At 40.6% G+C, this 21,282-nt stretch overlaps 1 protein-coding gene across 1 annotated transcript in view; it reads left to right on the top strand.

Annotated features, from left to right (window-relative positions):
* Positions 1 to 11,631, top strand: part of PolD2 (DNA polymerase delta subunit 2) — a 38,054-nt gene extending 26,423 nt beyond the window's left edge. Inside the window, exons 8-10 of the mRNA XM_080283632.1 lie at positions 995 to 1,187; positions 7,014 to 7,115; positions 11,081 to 11,631. Coding sequence (XP_080139758.1) covers positions 995 to 1,187; positions 7,014 to 7,115; positions 11,081 to 11,241 — 456 coding nt within the window. The 3' untranslated portion in view covers positions 11,242 to 11,631. The remainder of the gene's footprint in view (positions 1 to 994; positions 1,188 to 7,013; positions 7,116 to 11,080) is intronic.
* The last annotated feature ends 9,651 nt before the right edge of the window (positions 11,632 to 21,282 follow it).

Raw genomic sequence — 21,282 nt, 5'->3', positions numbered from 1 at the left:
TGTAATGCTGTACAGTAATGAGATCTGGATAGTAAATGAAGAGCATATTTGTAGGCTCAAACATACAGAGATGATAATGATTAAATGGATGTGTAATGCGTCCTTGAATGACAGGCGTGGGGGAGTTAGGATTGCAAATGTTGAGCCGAGAGGAAGGATGGGACTTCAGAATGTATTAGTGTCATGATGTGAAGGGTTAGACTGAGATGGTTTGGGCATCTGGAGAGGATAGAGGATGACAGCTGGGTGCAGAGGTGAGAGGTGTGAATGTTGAGGGTAGGGCTGCAAGTGGGAGGGTGGGGGGATTGGGACGAGGTCATAATGTAACTTCAGGAATATGGGACTGAATGGAGAGGCTGCTAATGATTGAGCAGCGTGGAGAGCTGCCATTAGGCGACCAGGGCCAATGCATGCAAGCGTGTTGGAGCCTTTATAAATGAAGGTAAGTAAAGAAAGCCAGTAATAGTAAAAAGATGCATTTATACTGAAGGGGTTACAAGTAGTGTATTGCACAAGGTATCATTGTATTGAACGAGTTAAAAATACTGTACTGGGCAGGTTGATCGGCAGTTAATTCATCTGTGTAATATATACGGACTGACTAATTGCTTCTTACTTGTTTGGAAATGCATGCCTAGTACATTGGTTATTTGTAGTTCCTGTTATTTTATCTAGAACTTGGTATAACCTTTATTATGGCAGCTATTTTTGATGGTCATTCTCATTCCCTATGTAGTGTAAATTCTATCTATCTATTGCCAGACGCCATAATCCCGCACGGGGTGGCCAAGGACTCTGAGTTATTTGTTTTACAGGGAGGGGCACTAATCCTCCACCAACCCACTTGACATGTAGGGAGCACGTATGCATCATCCATTTAATTTGTCAGAGTTGATTTTACTTTAACATCTTGGTTCTTTCTGTATAATGTGTGCAGTTAGTAATACACAACTGTACAGTACTGATTTCATAACAGTTTTCTATTACACTTCAGGCTGGGAGATACTCAACACTTCAGAGTGTGACAAACCCCTACGAGTGTGTGGTAGGGGGACGAACACTCATTGGGACGTCAGGACAAAATGTAAGGGATGTAGGCCGTTGCTCCACACTTGAGGACCCACTTGATGCACTAGCAAGTCTCTGTGAGTGGGGCCATCTTGCTCCCACAGCACCTGATACATTATGTATGATGAGTTCCTGTTTGTATGTGCTTCTGATTGGTGTATAAAAAAATACTATTCAGAGTAACCCAAATGTCTATACGGTAAACCCTCAATTTAATGGACAGATAGGGGAAAGGGTTTCTTGTTAATGCCAATTGTCTGTTAAATCTGAGTGAAGAAAAACAGGAAAAAATATTAATGTTCACATATCGGACTGTAAGGCATAGAATGCAAACTTTATTCATATGGTTAACACAATACTCTCCTCACACCTGGTCATCAGAAACAAAATGTTAGACGAGCATTTTTATCAGTTCAGGTTTTTTATGCTATATAAGGCCATTCCATCATGAGGAACATTACATTCTGAGACAAGTTATTGAACTACTCTCAGCTATATCTGCAAAAGTATGCAACATAAACTACTTGTTTTTGCAAGCTATATAACCAACACTTCACCCTACATCGTACCACAGTCATATTGTTTATTATTTTAATTTGGATGTTATATAGATTTTCAAAAGTTGCGCAAGGAACGTTACCGTGATGCTACCTCCTCTTGTAGTTGGCATAAGTAATTTCAGTAAGTTACTTGTGCAGTTTTTATTGAAATATGATTATACAGTCAACTGTTATTATGGTTACAGAAATTGTATCACAAACATAAACAAAATTTGTACTGATGTGAAATTTACACAATAAACTAACCAGAAAGTGGTTGGTGGGGGCACTCAACATCCACTCTCTTGATGTAGTGCTGCTATCGAGTGCCAACCCTGTCCTCTCTTCCTTCCTTCTTTCCATCTTTCCTTTTCTGTCTTTCCTTCCTTCATTCTTTCCTCTTCCTTCTGTCTATGGGTTACTGTTCAGTGAGTCACAAGCCAAATGGTTTCCTGTACACCAGGAAACCATTTACTAACCATATAACCAAATTATGGCACCTAGTGGTTTAGCAGGCAATTAAGGCACTCCAAATGGATTGAGCTGGTGCAAGTTTATACCCAAGGGGTGGTTGGGGTTCTGCATACATAATAAGAGTGAGGCTGGTCACTTGCTTCTTAAATGTCAGGATCATCTTGCTTAATGCTGGGCTTCTATGCATCTCATGGGGCAACAGTGGATTACATGGTGAATGAATAAATTAACTAACCAGAAGACAGTTCTTGTTAAAGTGGCATCAACATATTCAGTTAACATCAACATAGACTTGTTGATCAAGGAGGGAATAATCACCCCTTTGAATGTATGTACCATTCTTGATACGTGAGGAGTTGGCAAAGCCTGCACAACCGTGTCCTCTGCAGTCTCATCTCTGTCTGGGTTGTCAGGGATATGAAACAGAGTATGACCCACTCTGTTGCTGTCCCTCTTCCTAACTTCAATCATGCCCTTAATCAGGCACTGACTGACTCAGTGACTGCAGTTCATAATGTTTAGACAACATCTTGGTTGTATGATGAACCAGTGCAGGGGAGAGAGTAGTCTGCCACCAGGGGGCAGGTTAATCGCACTCATCAGTCCCCCAACTCTCTCTCCTTACCCCTACAAAACCACCAGTTTGTTAGGGGGTTGGATCGGAGATCTGAAGCTTCGCTCTCTAACGTCTTGCAGCATGTAACATTCATATAATTTATTCTGCTGTTATGTGTATTATTACAAATACAGTATACATCCACCTTCAGCTCAGTGAGAAATAATTATATTGAGGCTTTAGCAGATTTCAGTAGAATGACCCTGCTGTATAGAATTTTATTCCAAATATTTGTTTGTCTTCTAAATGATGTACTAAAATCTAATTGAGTGATAAGCTGTATGACTACTAGCCCTAAAGGTCCCACTCCTGCCTTGTCTTGTGGGGAGCCACATATCCACCCTTCCACATACTGTATCCTCTCACTCAACTCATTCAACACTCACCCGTCCCAGCCACCTGTGCGGCCCACCAAGCACATCAATCTTGGCCATCCACCTTGCCCACCCACTAATGCCACCCTCCAAGCTCATCTAACAATGGCACAACACATTACCCACCCTGAACCCACGCGCCCACCCATTTACCAACCCAGCCACCCATGCAAAGCACCCTGGCAACCCACAGATTCCAACAACCCATCTTACCCAGCAACCACGGTCACTGACTGTTCCCCACCCATGATTTCCCATCCAACAACGCCATCCATGACATCAACCCACCCAGCCCTTCCTGATTTCAGTGTAACTGCATTGATTTCTTGTTTAAAGTTGTGTGTGAGAAACGTTACATCTTTTTCCAGTAACATTCTTCATGCTACGCATGTAACGTGTGCGACAGAGCATATAGCTTACCATAGTCTCTTCCAAGATATCATGGGGCTACATTAGTAAGGTACTAGGATGCCTATTTGTAATATAAAGTTATGTTAGTGTTTTCCAATTTGTAAGCTGTGTATGGGAAAAATGTTCAAAAAATGTCTCACAAATAACTCCTGAAAAAAATAAAAAAAACTGATGTACTTCCACTTCAGTGTCGTGCCACAATCTGACCGCAAAGTATATTTAAACAACTGTAGTGTAGGTTAAACTCAAATAGATGCTGTACTATTAAAACCAATGACAGTACTGTACTCCAAACAAATACATACTCGGGTCAGTGATGACAAGAAAATCACTAATTTCAGCATGAACTTTTCTTCAGTGATGTGGTATGACATTTTTAATGCCTCACTCTCAGTAGACCATTTAGAATCTTTTTGTCCAGATTCATAAAATTCAATGTTTAAGCTTCAAAATGATATATAATTTTTATATTTCTGATAAATTCTGAGATTGACATTAAAGGTTGACATCATCGAACGACCCTGTAACAAAGCCAGTACAATTATTTTGTGAAGGAACAGTTACTGTATGCTCCGGCTCTTAATGCAGAGCTTACTCACAATCTTTCAGTCGCTTCAGAATAAGTCTTAGCCCAGTGTTGCTGATACAGATTGGCACCTCAGGAACAGCAGATTTAGCAATTAAAAAAAAAAAAAGATTAAGGTCTATCAAATAGAGGGTTTGCATAAATTTTTTGAAGCATTGCTGACCTGAAGTGGAAGAGTGCCACCACAGCGATTTTATTTCTTTGTACATCATGGCTCCCAGCCAAGAGGATTGCATGAAGATTTTTAATGCACACATTAACTGGGTGTGAGACTGGTATGGCATGAGAATGATAAGTTGAGTAAAAATGTGGAAATCAGGTTATTGAGAAGTGTGTGTGGAATGCATCAAGTGGATAGGATATCATGTGCATTGTTAAAGATGTGGGGTAAAGACGCCTCTTGACAACGGGTTGAATACTGTATGCTTTGATTATAATGATAACATGGTGAATATGAATGTAACTAGAGCAGTGAACAGGATACACAGTGTGAGTGAATTTGAGGGTGGAATGAGGCATGGTAGGCCAAGGGTATGGATACTAAGCAATACATATCTTAGCCCTATCAGGTTTCTGGGCTGGGCAGATTATGTCTGTGCCAGAGTCAGCCACTCACGCTGACCCACATCTTCGCGGCCCGATATTTTACTTTGATCGCTGTGTGTAAATACACTTTTCACGATAGAATGTTGGTTTTGGTGTCATTTTAAAGCTGAATAGTTGTACTTTATCATAATGTTCAAAAAAGGAGAACAAAGAAAATAAAATGTCAATGATGAGTTGAAGTTAGGCGAAAAGCAAAAATTTTATACCTTGCCATAGAAAAATATTTGTCAAAAAATAATGAGTAAAGATATATAAATCTGGTTTAAACCAAGCAAAAATACAATAAATTGCCATTACAATGATATATAGATTATGGTAATTTTTGCATTTCATTGTGCAGTAAAGAGAAAGGAAAGAGATGCACAATTTTATTTTTGTCGGCCACATTCGTTTTGCGATGTTTTTCTTTGATCAGTCAATGTAAATACACTTTTTATGATAGGATGCTGGTAGTGGTGTTACTTTGAAGCTGAATAGTTGTACTTTATCGCAGTATGTTCATAAAAGGAAAACAAAGAAAATAAAGTCAAAGTCATGCGTTGAAGTTAGGCAAAAACCAAAAATTTTATACCGTGCTGTAAATATTCACCAAGAATAAAGTTATAAAGAAACAAAGCCATGAGTCAGAACACCTGTGCCGTACCGCCACACATAGAGCAACCATTCTGTGACATCATGCTCAAGCCTTTATGTTATGATGCGTAAATGCGATTTATGGTGAATATTTTACAAAAGTTTCTTAAAACGACTATTAAAATGTCATCCGAATCTCTGAGGTTGGATTTGAAATGATGATCGAAATAGTCATTTAAATCTTGAAGGGTTAAATGACTGTTAGAAGGTGAGGTACTGTATGGAGGCTGATGATGTTAAGGAAATGACTGGGGATCAAGCTAGTTTGATGAAGTGGGTAAGAACACTGCCAGGGTTTTGGCAGTCCCTTTTTTACAACTTGCTAGAATTGATTGGCAATCTGATAGGTAATATGCAGTGCATTGGTGAAGAAAAGTATCCCCCTAAATATGTGCATGTGATAATGCCTGTAAAGACTGAGTTGAAGTAAGAAATGCAGAAGCTTGGTTTGTGAGTGAACGAGTGTTTGGCTTGTTTCACTGGGCATGCAGTTGATTTCTTCTCCCTCTGTCATGCATTCTCTTTCATTGGTATCTAAACTTAGCCTCACCTCATCTTTTGGTGGGAAAAAGAAATTGAAATGGTAATGATGTCTTGGTCTTCACACAAGAAATTCCACTTACCTACATCATGATGCTTTTGAGTTTGTTGTTTATAGACTGGGAGGAAAATTACAGTCCTCTTACTTGTCATAGGTCATGAGATCTTAACCCCTTCAGCATTTTTTTTTTTTTTCTACCTCCAAATGATTTTTATTAGTATTAGGATAGGTTTTTTAAAATGGAATGGTTGGAGTCAGCTTTCCATATCCCTTTCACAACTTGGGTTCACTCCTAAGTTGAATAATATCATATGGTAGCTGCAGGAATTTTTTGAAGGGGTTGAAACTTTGACTACACTTTTTTTGTTATTTTCTCACTTCATAAACACAACACCCTCATATTGGTTGCATTGTACAGTATTTTTTTTTTTTTTTTGCAACATAAGCACAGTAATGATATGGAAGTGTATGAACATTTTATGTTACAGTAAACTCTCGATATAATGAACTAATTTTTTGGGGGGAGGGGTGGCTCGCTATATCCAAAAGTTTGTTATATATGAGGGGTCGGTATTTCCAAGGATTACCAAGCTCAGTTCGCTGTATAAGGGGAGTCGTTCAGTCCTGCATGCACAAACCTAACCTAAAGGAACTCTGAAGTTTTATATGGAGAATTCAATGGTTTATGAAGTTGTACATGTAAGGACAATACTGTATGAAGCTGTACATATAAATACAATACCTGTAATAAGAATACAGTATAATGTGGTACTGTTACAGTACACTTACTGTGCCAGTAAGGGATGCAATTGTCACCGTGGGCTGATGCCCGAACTTGCCCCTCATTTAGCAACCTTTGTTTGCAAAATCCGGGGAAGGTCGGTCATGATCAGTCCGTTCGTTATATCCGAAATTCGCAATACTGGGGTTCGTTATATTGAGGGTTTACTGTATATGATTTACAAGTTCATGTAAGGCGAAATAGCTAAAGGCTAAGTAAATAACTTTGAGGGAACATCAGATGACATCAAGAATACCCCATCCCTAGGTGGAAATAGTCATGATGATGATGAGTACAGTATTGCACATGAACACAAGTGTTTCACTAATGAGAAAGTATTGTATTGCAGTATTCATTCTTTGTTTATTGTATTCTCTTTGCCAGCTGTGTACCCATATGATGGTTTTGAGCCTTTCATCATGGATGTATTCCCAGATGTCCTCTTTACTGGCAATCAAGAAGCTTTTGACTCCAGGATTATAGAAGGTTAGTAAGAGAAATTGGAGAAATGAATTCCTTGAGCTAGGCATCAAAGGCCATATAGCCCCACTAGGTCACAGGAGGGAGCTACCCCTCCTGGCAACAGTAGACCCGGGCGAGGCTCGAACTTGCGACCCCCCAGCCACGAGTTCGATGCTCTACCACCGATCTACCGCGCCCCCTTAGTAAGAGAAAGTTGTAAACCACAGCTAGGTGTTTATACCATATTTCCCCGTTCCGTCTATTGGAGAGGGGCCCGAACCTGGGTGTAGCACCCCAGGAGGCCACCCTATCTGTGGGTGTTTAATGGCAGGGCAGTTGCAGTGCTAATGTATGCTTGGAGGGTATTAGTAGACTTAGCACCGCCCAGTGGCCCATATGTAAGTCATGATCATGCAGTGAGGGAAGGTGTAACTCTACGTCCTTCATTGCCCCCCCCACCCCCCCTTCCACCAACTTAGTCTTTAGTCCTCTTCATTGTCACTCTTGCGTTTGACCACCACCCTTTCCATCTTTCATGAGACTGCCCAATAGATTTTATTACATGTTTAAATTTAATCATCAGCAGAAATGACTACCCTTTTTACTTGGTCTAAAATTGCAATACTGTATTTCCATCTTGAATGCTGAGTTATAAAAATATATAAATACTAAACTATGATACTACAGGTAGTCGGAAAAAAAGTGCCTTGGATATGCTATGGAACCGTGGTATTGTCTTGCCTTCATTGAACTACATGAGGAAAACTGCAAAATGATAAAAATCTGGGCCAGGTTAAGGTTAAAGAGTTTATTTGTTCTCCAATAATTTCATGTTTTCACTAATTTCAGTGGATAGCCTTCTTTGTTGCCTTTTATTACTCCACTGTTTATTCACAGCACTTGCGGTTTTGCACCTCTGGCTCTGTTTTCCCATCTGAATTTCATCCCATATAAGGATTTAAATGTGGTTAAGATATACTTTTAGATGTTTATTTTTGTGATAGGATGACACTCATGATTTGGACATTACTTTTATCAACATTTCATTTTATGCGGCATTTAGGATGTAAAACAAGCATTACGAGAGTTTCTTTGCATTTTAACCCTGAAACCGTTGAGCAATACGTTGTGCATTTCATATTGTTTTGCATGGCTGGAGCTTTAACTTCAGTATATTGTGGTATCCTTTCACGTAATGCGAGATATACACATTAACAACACTTATACAAATAGAAAGTTATTCTGGAAAGAGGTGCGGAAATGTAGAAGTGAAAGGGTAAGAAATGGGATGGTGTGAAGGATGCAGGTGGTAGATTATTAACCCATGGAGATGAAGTAAGGACCAGATGGAAAGAATATTTTGAAAGCTTGATGAATGGGGATAGAGAGAGCAGAGCAGCTGTAAACATGATTGGTTTTGGGGGTGTGCAGAGAAGGAATGCAGTGCCAGGAGACATGACACTCGCACAGGTGAAGAGTGCTGTGAAGCAGCTGAAAAATGGGAAAGCAGCTGGGGTTGAGGAGGTGTATGCAGAGATGCCTAAATGTATTGGAGAGAATGGAATGAAGTGCTTGTTGGAGATATGTAAGAAGGCATGGATGAGTGAAACTGTCAGCAGAGTGGAAAAAGGCTGTGATTGTACCCCTGTACAAAAATAAAGGTGAACGAATTGAGTGCAAGAATTATCGTGGCACAAGCTTACTGAGTGTGGTAGGGAAGGTATATGGAAGAATTATTATAGAGAAAGTAAGAGAGATATCAGAAGTCCTAGTGAGTGATGAACAGGGTGGCTTTAGGAGTGGCAGAGGATGTGTGGACCAAATATTTGCAGAGACAGATAGTAGAGAAGGCTTGTGAGAAGGACCATAAGGTGTTTATGGCATTCATGGATCTGGAAAAAGCATATGACAAAGTGGACAGAGAAGGATTGTGGAAAGTTTTGCGCATGTACGGTGTCGAGGGTAAGCTGTTAGGTGCCGTCAAGAGTTTTTATGATGGTAATGAAGCATGTGTCAGAGTTAATGGGCATCTAAGTGAATGGTTCACAATCAGTGTGGGCGTGTGACAAGGTTGTGTGATGTCCCCATGGTTGTTCAATGCATATATGGATGGGGTGATGAGAGAAGTGAAAACACGAGTAATGGAGAGAGGGATGGCACTGGTGATGGATGGAATATCTCAAATTTGTTGTATGCTGATGATGCAGTACTGCTTGCAAGTACCGGACAAGAACTTGGTAGGCTAGTGCAGAGTTTTGCTGATGTCTGTAAGCGTCGTTCCTTGACAGTAAATGTAGAAAAGAGTAAAGTGATGGTTATTGAGAGAGAAGTTGACTCCCAATGCAATGTAACAGTGAATGGAGAGAGACTGACATTGGTGAAAGAGTTCAAATACCTGGGTACAGTGATAGAAAAGAGGGGAAAATGTGCAAAAGAAGTTGAAAGTAGAGTGACACAAGGAAGAAAAGTAGCTGGTGCAATGAAGGCCCTGATAAGAAACAGAGGCTTGAGTGTTGCAGCTGCATGAAGCTTACATGAAGGAGTGTTAGTGCCAACTTTATCATATGGATGTGAGACTATGGTGTGGCATGAAAATGAAAAGTCAAGAGTAAGAGTAGTGGAGATGGGACTGCTGAGAAATGTATGTGGAGTACAGAGGGTGGATAGGATACGAAATAATGTGATTCGTGAAAGATGCGGAGTGAGGAAGTCGGTGGACACCAGAATTGAAGAGAGAGTACTGAGATGGTATGGTCATGTGGAGAGAATGGATAACAATAGAGTTGTGAAGAAGGTATATCTGAGCGAATTGGAAGGAGGGAGGAGGCGAAGTAGGCCAAGGAGAAGGTGGAGAGATATGGTGGATGAATGTGTGAGGAAGAGAGGTTTGGAAGTCGGTGAGGCTAGGGAATTGACAGGAGATCGAGCTGGCTGGATGAATTTTGTGAGATGTGCATGATCAGGGATTTTTGGCACCCCTTTTTAACGTGGCAACGTCTGGATTGACTCTGTCAGATACGATATGTGAAGCTACAGAACGTGGTGAATGTTTTTGGCGTATCCGATATAGCCAGGATTCCGGGGGCTTGAATGATGAGTGAATGGAAGCGTGGCCCATTGGATTGGGCAATTTTGGGCTGTCTGGACATTGCTACGTCTCACCCTGCCCTTGGGTGGGAAAGGAGGTCCGGATGATGATGCAGTATACTCCTCGCCCTGCCTTTGGGTGGGAAAGGAGGTCCGGATGATGATATTGATGATACAGTATACTGATTTTTGGTGTCGTTTACCTAAATACTGTTCTTTCCGGTGTGCGATAAAGAAAATAAAACTAGGCTATGACAGTTGGCAGTTGTCACTTTCTGAGGGAAAGGTACTGGAATCAGGTCATCCCTTCTTTGGGCGTTTGTACAGCCTTTTCAGTAAGCCTTACACAAATGTGTCAAAAGAGTACCTATGAAATAAATTTTTAATTTAGCTAAATGGGAATCAAATCTTTGTAAAGGACTGAAATGCATCAGTGTTTGACATAATAGTAGGCCTACTGCAACATCAGAAAATGCAGCAGTGTAACAATTGCTTATTAAAAGAACATGAGAAAATGCAAGTAAAATATATATATATATATATATATATATATATATATATATATATATATATACTGTAGACAAAACATTAATAATGAATTGCTTTGCTTGCTGCATACTTTTGTCACAGGGTTTCCAGTCGGCTGGCAACTGAAAAAACTGCATCAAACAGTAAGACTTGATTCCAGTAGAAGGCATGGGCTCGGAAGCTTACATCATTATCTATCTGCTTATGCCTGGGGCTGGCCCTGTCACACAGTTTAACCAGTGGAGAAACATGAAGTAACATAAGTGAGGTGCATTATGATCTATTTGCACTGTATTAAGGAATTTTTGGAAAATAACAGTACTATATTGTTGTATCTTTCAGTCATGGTACTATATTTCTTCCCTTTGTTGCAGTTGCTGGTGGTCATAGGATTACCCTAGTGAGTGTACCACGCTTTTCCTCCACTGGATGCTGTGCGCTCCTCAACTTGAAGTCTCTTCAGGTCTACCCAGTCTGTTTTTCAGCTTCTCTCCCAGTCTCCAGTGGGTCCCAGAGTCCAGAGGCTGAAAAATGACAGATCAAAGGCTGATGAAGAAAGCAGAAACTCTAATGAAAGAAAAAGCAGCAGAGTTACCTTTTTCAACCCAAGAACCTCTTATGATAATTTTATTTAGTGCATACAAGACCTCCCAGGCCAAAGGGATAAATCCATTCACTAGGAGGCCCTTCCTGAACTAAACAAGATTGTTTGGTGGTTGTAAGGTTAAAATAGGGAACAGATGAAAGTGATGGGGCGATGGAAGTTGTTTTTAATTCCATCAGTCACAGGGCTGAGGTAGATAGAATAAAAAGTGAGGTTTCCAGCAAAAATCATCTTATCAAATGCTGTATTAAATAATCATATTAAAGGCTGCAAACTGGAATAAATTGTGGTAGGATACATCTTTTTATGTTAAAGGTTAATACTGTACATAATTTAAAGAAGTGATAATATAGAAATCAGTGTCAGTGCAAATTACATAACAACTACTGCACATTCTCACAGCGTAATAATGAACAGTGGTGTGTTAAGATGAAATATATATTAACATCCTTCTAGTCTGAAGTGTATTGAATGAAAGTACCGGTATGTCAAGAAAGGAATTACAGTTCTGTATTCTGAAAAACAAGTACCCAGCTTATATACAAAGGTTTTTGATGTGGATTCTTAAAGATACACAGGATTTGGTGAGCGGATTGAGTAGAAATGGCTTATTTTAGGTCACAGGTATGTTTATCGGAGATATTCTGTCAGTGAGAATAGAGGTACAGATTTGGAATCCAGATACTTCAAGTTAGAGGAATCTCTTCATGGCTGAATAAAATTGATAGGCAATAATAATACTTAAAAGTAAAAAGTCATTGTAATGGTGTGTTGGAGGGTGCTTCTAACCCATTTCAGTGGGACATGCCTTTTCAAATATGAATAACTTTGTGAATAACAAGTATATATATATATATATATATATATATATATATATATATATATATATATATATACCCAATCGTTCCTCCACTTCTCTCTTATATTCTGCCTTTTTCTCATCCTCTTGTAACCTTTCCACTCTCCATGCAACTACTTCCTCCCGTCCTTCCCGTCTTGTGTTTCTCCAGCTTACTTGGATCTTGATTCTGGCCACCACCAAGTAGTGGTCAGAAAGTCCACTCTCCCATAGAGATCCAATTCCACTTGAGTGTAAGTGTGGTGTGGGAGTAAGATGAGCGCCAGACGTGCGATAGTCAGCATTTTCAGACGTAAAAATGAGGGTAATGGAAGGCGATAGAAGAATGACTTGTATAGATGTTTAAGTCTTTGGAAAACACATGTACCCTGTTGGCATATTTTTATGTAATTAATACTACTTTATGGAAATCTATGATGTGCATGGTAAAGTTATAACTTACTTCTACACATGTATGAATCCCATATGGCACCTCAAAAAATTGCTGATTAAAAACCAATCCAAGTGGGGAGCAGGGCTGATTAAGGAGATTAGACTGAGTATTCAAGAAAGAGAGAGAGAGTTGTAGAGCGAGACACTTGTATCATTCTGTGACTAATAAAGAGAGAGAAAAACACATCTGCTATAGTTTCTGTTCACCTACATACTACAAGACCTAACCACAACTCTCCTAACCTAACCTCACAACCTAACCTAACCTCAACTCACCTAAACTATAGTAACCTAACCTCACCTAACCTAAAGAAACCTAACCTAACCTCAGCTGACCTGACCTCACCTAACTAACCTCATCTAACAAAACCTCACCTAACAACCTAACCTAAGCTCACCTCATCTCACCTAACCTATAGTAACCTAACCTCACCTCACCTAAAGTAACCTAACAAAACCTAACCTCACCCAACCTTACAACACCTAACCTAACCTAACCTCACCTAACAAAACCTAACCTAACCTCACCCAACCTTACACCTACCCTAACCTAACCTAAACTAACTTTTCCAAACCTAACCTCACGTAACCTAACCTAACCTCACCTCACAACCTAACCTAACCTAACCTCACTTAACCTAACCTAACCTACCCTCACTGAACCTCATCTAACCTAACCTAACCTAGCCTAACCTATCCTCATCTAACCTAAAGTAACCTAACCTAACCTCACCTTACCTAATCTATAGTAACCTAACCTAACCTCACCTAACCCAAAGTAACCTAACCTAACCTCACCTCACCTAACCTACTGTCATGTAACCACATCTAACCTAACCTCAAAACCTAACCTAACCTCACCTCACCTAACCCAACCTAACCTAACCTTACTTAACCTCACCTAACCTAACCAAACCTCACCTTACCTAACCTAAACTAATCTAACTTAACCTAACCTAACATACCCTCAAATAACCTCATCTAACCTAACCTCACCTCACCTAACCTATAACCTAACCTAAAGTAACCTAACCTAACCTAACTTCACCTAACCTAACCTCACCTAACCTAAAGTAACCTAACCTCACCTCACCTAACCTACCCTCATCTAAACTAACCTAACCTCACATAACCTAACCTGACCTCACCTTACCTAACCTAACCTCACTTAACCTAACCTAACCTAACCTCACGTAACCTAACCTAACCTCACCTAACCTAAAGTAACCTAACCTAACCTCACCTAACCTACCCTCATGTAACCATATCTAACCTCACCAAACCTAACCTTACCTAACCTAACTTAACCTTATTTAATCTAACCTAACCTAACAACCTTATTTAATCTAACCTAACCTAACAACCTTATTTAATCTAACCTAACCTAACTTAACCTAACCTCATCTAACTTCACCAAACCTCACATAACCTAACCTAACCTCATCTCACATAACCTAACCTAACCTCATCTCACATAACCTAACCTAACCTCATCTCACATAACCAACCTAACCTCATCTCACATAACCTAACCTAACCTCATCTCACATAACCTAACCTAACCTCATCTCACATAACCTAACCTAACCTCATCTCACATAACCTAACCTAACCTCATCTCACATAACCTACCCTAACCTAACCTAACCTCACCCAACCTTACAACACCTAACCTAACTTCACCTCACCTTACCTAACCTACCGAACCTCACCTTTCCAAACCTAACCTCACCCAACCCAACCTAACCTAATGTAACCTCATTAACCTAACCTCACTTAACCTAACCTAAGCTCACCTAACCTCACATCACCTACCCTAACCACTTAACCTAACCTAACCTCACCTAACCTAACCTCAACTCACCTAAACTATAGTAACCTCACCTCACCTAACCTAAAGAAACCTAACCTAACCTCATCTAACCTAACCTAACCTCACTTGACCTCACCTAACCTGACCTGACCTCACCTAACCTACCTCATCTAACCTTACCTAACCTAACAAAACCTCACCTAACTTAACCTAACCTCACCTCACCTAACCTATAGTAACCTAACCTAACCTCACATAACCTAAAGTAACCTAACAAAACATAACTTCACCTAACCTAACCTCACCCAACTTTACAACACCTAACCTAAACTAACTTTTCCAAACCTCACCTCATCTAACCTAACCCAACCTAACCTAACCTCACTTAACCTAATCTAACCTCACCTAACACACCCTCACCGAACCTCATCTAACCTAACCTCACCTCACCTAACCTATAGTAACCTAACCTAATCTATCCTCATCTAACCTAACCTAACTTCACATAACCTCACCTAACCCAACCTAACCTCACAACTTAACCTAACCTCACCTCACCTAATCTATAGTAACCTAACCTAACCTCACCTAACCTAAAGTAACCTAACCTCACCTCACCTAACCTACCGTCATGTAACCACATCTAAACTAACCTAACCTCACAAAACCTAACCTAACCTCACCTAACCTAAAGTAACCTAACCCAACCTAACCTCACTAACCTCACCTTACCTAACCTAATCTAATAACCTAACAACCTACCCTCAAATAACCTCATCTAACCTAACCTAACCTTACCTCATCTAACCTAACCTAAGCTCACCTAACCTCACTTAACCTAACCTAACCTCACTTAACCTAACCTAATCTACCCTCATCTAACCTAACCTCACCTCACCTAACCTAACCTCAACTCACCTATAGTAACCTAACCTCACCTAACCTAAAGAAACCTAACCTACCCTCACCTAACCTAACCTCACTTGACCTTACCTAACCTAACCTCACCTAACCTAACCTCATCTAACCTAACCTGACCTAACAAAACCTCACCTAACTTAACCTAACCTAACCTAAAGTAACCTAACAAAACCTAACCTCACCTAACCTAACCTCACCCAACCTTACAACACTTAACCTAACCTAAAGTAACCTAACAAAACCTAACTTCACCTAACCTAACCTCACCCAACCTTACAACACCTAACCTAATCTAACCTCACCTAACCTAACCTAAACTAACTTTTCCAAACCTAACCTCACCTAACCTAACCTGACATGACCTAACCTAACCTGACCTAACAAAACCTCACCTAACTTAACCTAACCTCACCTAACCTAAAGTAACCTAACAAAACCTAACCTAACCTCACCCAACCTGACCTCACCTAACCTAACCTGACCTAACAAAACCTCACCTAACCTAACCTAACCTCACCCAACCTTACAACACCTAACCTAACCTAACCTTACCTCACATAACCTAAAGTAACCTAACCTCACCCAACCTTACAACACCTAACCTCACCTAACCAAACCTCACTTAACCTAACCTAACCTAACCTCACTTAACCTAACCTAACCTACCCTCACTGAACCTCATCTAACCTAACCTAACCTCACCTCACCTAACCTATAGTAACCTAACCTCACCTAACCTAAAGTAACCTAACCTAACCTTACCCTCACCTAACCTCATCTAACCTAACCTCACTTGACCTCACCTAACCTAACCTAACAAAACCTCACCTAACTTAACCTAACCTCACCTAACTTAACCTCACCTCACCTAACCTATAGTAACCTAACCTAACCTCACCCAACCTTACTACACCTAACCTAACCTAAACTAACTTTTCCAAACCTAACCTCACCTAACCTAACCTAACCTCACTTAACCTAACCTAACCTACCCTCACCGAACCTCATCTAACCTAACCAAACTTCACCTCACCTAACCTATAGTAACCTAACCTCACTAACCTAATCTCACCTAACCTAACCTATCCTCATCTAACCTAACCTCACCTAACCTACCCTCACCTAACCTCATCTAACCTAACCTCACATAACTTAACCTAACCTCACCTCACCTAATCTATAGTAACCTAACCTAACCTCACCTCACCTACTGTCATGTAACCACATCTAAACTAACCTAACCTCACAAAACCTAAACTCACCTTACCTCACCTAACCTAAAGTAACCTAACCTAACCTAACCTCACTTAACCTAACCTAACCTCACCTCACCTTACCTAACCTAATCTAACTTAACCTAACCTACCCTCAAATAACCTCATCTAACCTAACCTAACTAACCTCTCCTAACCTAACCTAACCTATAGTAACCTAACCTAACATCACCTAACCTAACCTACCCTCAAATAACCTCATCTAACCTAACCTAACTAACCTCTCCTAACCTAACCTACCCTCAAATAACCTCATCTAACCTAACCTAACTAACCTCTCCTAACCTAACCTAACCTATAGTAACCTAACCTAACCTCACCTAACCTAAAGTAACCTAACCTAACCTCCCTTCATCTAATCTAACCTAACCTCACTTCACCGAACCTCAATTAACCTAGCCTCACCTAACCTAACCTAAGCTCACCTAACCTCACAGCACCTAACCTAACCTCACTTAACCTAACCTAACCTAACCTCACCTAACCTAACCTCAATTCACCTAAACTATAGTAACCTAACCTCACCTAACCTAAAGAAACCTAACCTAACCTACCCTCACCTAACCTAACCTCACCTGACCTGACCTGACCTAACCTAACCTCATCTAACCTAACCTGACCTAACCTAACCTCATCTAACCTAACCTCACCTAACCTATAGTAACCTAACCTAACCTCACCTAACCTAACCTAAAGTAACCTAACAAAACCTAAACTATAGTAACCTAACCTCACCTAACCTAAAGAAACCTAACCTAACCTAACCTCACCCAACCTTACAACACCTCACCTAACCTAACCTCACCTAAGCTAAAGTAACCTAACAAAACCTAACTTCACCTAACCTCACCCAACCTTACAACACCTAACCTAATCTAACCTCACCTAACCTAACCTAAACTAACTTTTCGAAACCTAACCTCACCTAACCTAACCTAAAGTAACCTAACAAAACCTAACCTCACCTAACCTAACCTCACCCAACCTTACAACACTTAACCTAACTTAACCTCACCTAACCTAAAGTAACCTAACAAAACCTAACCTCACCCAACCTTACAACACCTAACCTAACCTCATAAGCTAAAGTAACCTAACAAAACCTAACCTCACCTCACCCAACCTTACAACACCTAACCTAACCTCACCTAACCTAACCTAAACTAACTTTTCCAAACCTAACCTCACTTAACCTAACCTAACCTCACATCACCTAACCTAACCTAACCTCACTTAACCTAACCTCACCGAACCTCATCTAACCTCACCTCACCTAACCTATAGTAACCTAACCTCACCTAACCTAATCTCACCTAACCTAAAGTAACCTAACCACACCTAACCTAACCAAACCTAACCTCACCTAACCTACCCTACCCTCACCTAACCTAACCTAACCTCACCTCACCTAATTTATATTAACCTAACCTAACCTCACCTAACCTAAAGTAACCTAACCTAATCTCACCTCACCTAACGTACCGTCATGTAACAACATCTAACCTAACCTAACCTCACCTCACCTAACTTAAAGTAACCTAACACAACCTAACATCACCTAACCTAACCTCACCCAACCTTACAACACCTAACCTAACCTCACCAAACCTAACCTAACCTCACCTAACCTAAAGTAACCTAACACAACCTAACCTAACCTCACCCAACCATACATCTAACCTCACCTAACCTAACCTTAACTAACCTTTCCAAACCTAACCTCACCTAACCTAACCTAACTTAACCTGGAGGCGGTGGCTCAATCGGTAGAGAGTTGGCCTGCAGTCCTGACGGACCCGGGTTCAAATCCCGCTGAGGCAGGGAACAGTTTAAGGATTTGAATTTCACAAAAATCAGACTTTACTGATCTACCAGAAGCACCGCCGACATGTCGTAAAAATACCCCCGCTAATACCAATACACCAGTCCTGTATGAGACAGCCCTAGCATGTATTCAGTATGGACGGTGGGTGTCAGTGCCGAAGTGGTGACATGTAGAGGTGTATGGTATGTAGGAGGACTACTGGGCCTTGAAAGCAGGCTGTGAAGCCTATGCCCAGAGTCGGTCACATAAAAAAAACTCACCTAACCTAACATAACCTCACCTAACCTAACCAAACCTAACCTCACCTAACCTAACCTCACCAAACCTAACCCAACCTCACTTAACCTAACCTCACCTCACCTAACCTAACCTAACTTAACCTACCCTCACCTAACCTCATCTAACTTAACCTAGCCTAACCTAACCTCACCTCACCTAACCTATAGTAACCTAACCTATCCTCACCTAACCTAAAGTAACCTAACGTAACCTAACCTCACCTAACCTACCCTCATCTAACCTAACCTAACCTCACTAACCTAAAGTAACCTAACCTAACTAACCTAAAGTAACCTAACCTAACTAACCTCACCTAACCTACCCTCATCTAACCTAACCTAACCTAACCTCACTTAACCTAACCGAACCTACCCTCACCTAACCTCATCTAACCAAACCTAACCTAACCTCACATAACTTAACCTAACCTCACTTCACCTAACCTATGGTAACCTAACCTAACCTAACCTAACTTAAAGTAACCTCACCTAACCTACTCTCATGTAACCACATCTAACCTAACTTAACCTCACCAAACCTAACCTAACCTGATCTAACCTAACTTAACCATATTTAACCTAACCTGATCTAACTTCACCTAACCTAACCTAACCTCACATAACCTAACCTAACCTCATCTCACATAACCTACCCTAACCTAACCTAACCTCACCCAACCTTACAACACCTAACCTAACCTAACCTACCGAACCTCACCTTTCCAAACCTAACCTCACCCAACCCAACCTAACCTAACCTCACTTAACCTAACCTAACATAACCTCACCTCACCTCACCTAACATAACCTCATTTAACCTAACCGAACCTACCCTCACTAACCTCATCTAACCAAACCTAACCTAACCTCATGTAACTTAACCTAACCTCACCTAACCTATAGTAACCTAACCTAACCTAAAGTAACCTAACCTAACCTCACCTAACCTACTCTCATGTAACCACATCTAACCTAACTTAACTTCACCAAACCTAACCTAACCTAACTTAACCTTATTTAATCTAACCTAACCTAACTTAACCTGATCTAACTTCACCTAACCTAACCTAACCTCACATAACCTAACCTAACCTCATCTCACATAACCTAACCTAACCTCATCTCACATAACCTAACCTAGCCTCATCTCACATAACCTAACCTAACCTACCCTAACCTCACCTCACCTAACCTAACCTCACCCAACCTTACAACACCTAACCTGACCTAACCTAACCTACCGAACCTCACCTTTCCAAACCTAACCTCACCCAACCCAACCTAACCTATCCTCACTTAACCTAACCTAACCTCACCTAAATTAACCTCACTTAACCTAACCTAACCTCACTTAACCTAACCTAACATAACCTCACCTAACCTAACCAAACCTAACCTCACCTCACCTAACCTAATCTAACTTAACCTAACCTAACCTCAAATAACCTCATCTAACCTAACCTCTCCTAACCTCACCTCACCTCACTTAACCTATAGTAACCTACCCTCACCTAATCTAACCTATCCTAACCTCACTTCACCTAACCTAAAGTAACCTAACCTAACCTAGCCTCACCTAACCTACCCTCATGTAACCACATCTAACCTAACCTAACCTCACCAAACCTAACCTTACCTAACCTCACCTAACCTAACTTAACCTTATTTAATCTAACCTAACCTAACTTAACCTAACCTCATCTAACTTCATCAAACCTCACATAACCTAACCTACCCTCACCTCACCTAACCTAACCTCACCCAACCTTACAACACCTAACCTAACTTCACCTCACCTAACCTAAGCTAACCTACCGAACTTCACCTTTCCAAACCAAACCTCACCCAACCCAACCTAACCTAACCTAATGTAACCTCACTTAACCTAACCTAACCTAACCTCACTTAACCTAACCTAAGCTCACCTAACCTCACATCACCTACCCTAACCTCAATTAACCTAACCTAACCTTCCCTCATCTAACCTAACCTAACCTAACCTCAACTCACCTAAACTATAGTAACCTAACCTCACCTAACCTAAAGAAACCTAACCTAACCTACCCTCACCTAACCTCATCTAACCTAACCTCACTTGACCTCACCTAACCTAACCTCACCTGACCTGACCTCACCTAACCTAACTTGACCTAACAAAACCTCACCTAACTTAACCTAACCTCACCTCATCTCACCTAACCTAACCTCACCTAACCTAAAGTAACCTAACAAAACCTAACCTCACCTAACCTAACCTCACCCAACCTTACAACTAACCTCACCTCACCTAACCTCACATAACCTAAAGTAACCTAACAAAACCTAACCTCACCCAACCTTACAACACCTAACCTAACCTCACCTAAACTAACTTTTCCAAACCTAACCTCACGTCACCTAACCTAACCTAACCTCACCTCACTAACCTAACCTACCTTCACCGAACCTCATCTAACCTAACCTAACCTCACGTAACCTATAGTAACCTAACCTCACCTAACCTAATCTCACCTAAACTAACCTAACCTATCCTCATCTACCCTAACCTAACCTAACCTAACTTCACATAA

The sequence above is a fragment of the Coenobita brevimanus genome, chromosome 98, assembly GCF_032717465.1.
Source record: "Coenobita brevimanus isolate Jiangsu-jjx chromosome 98, ASM3271746v2, whole genome shotgun sequence".
NCBI lineage: Eukaryota > Metazoa > Arthropoda > Malacostraca > Decapoda > Coenobitidae > Coenobita > Coenobita brevimanus.
Note: the sequence above shows the minus strand (reverse complement) of the source record. Positions and strands in the feature narration are given on the sequence as shown.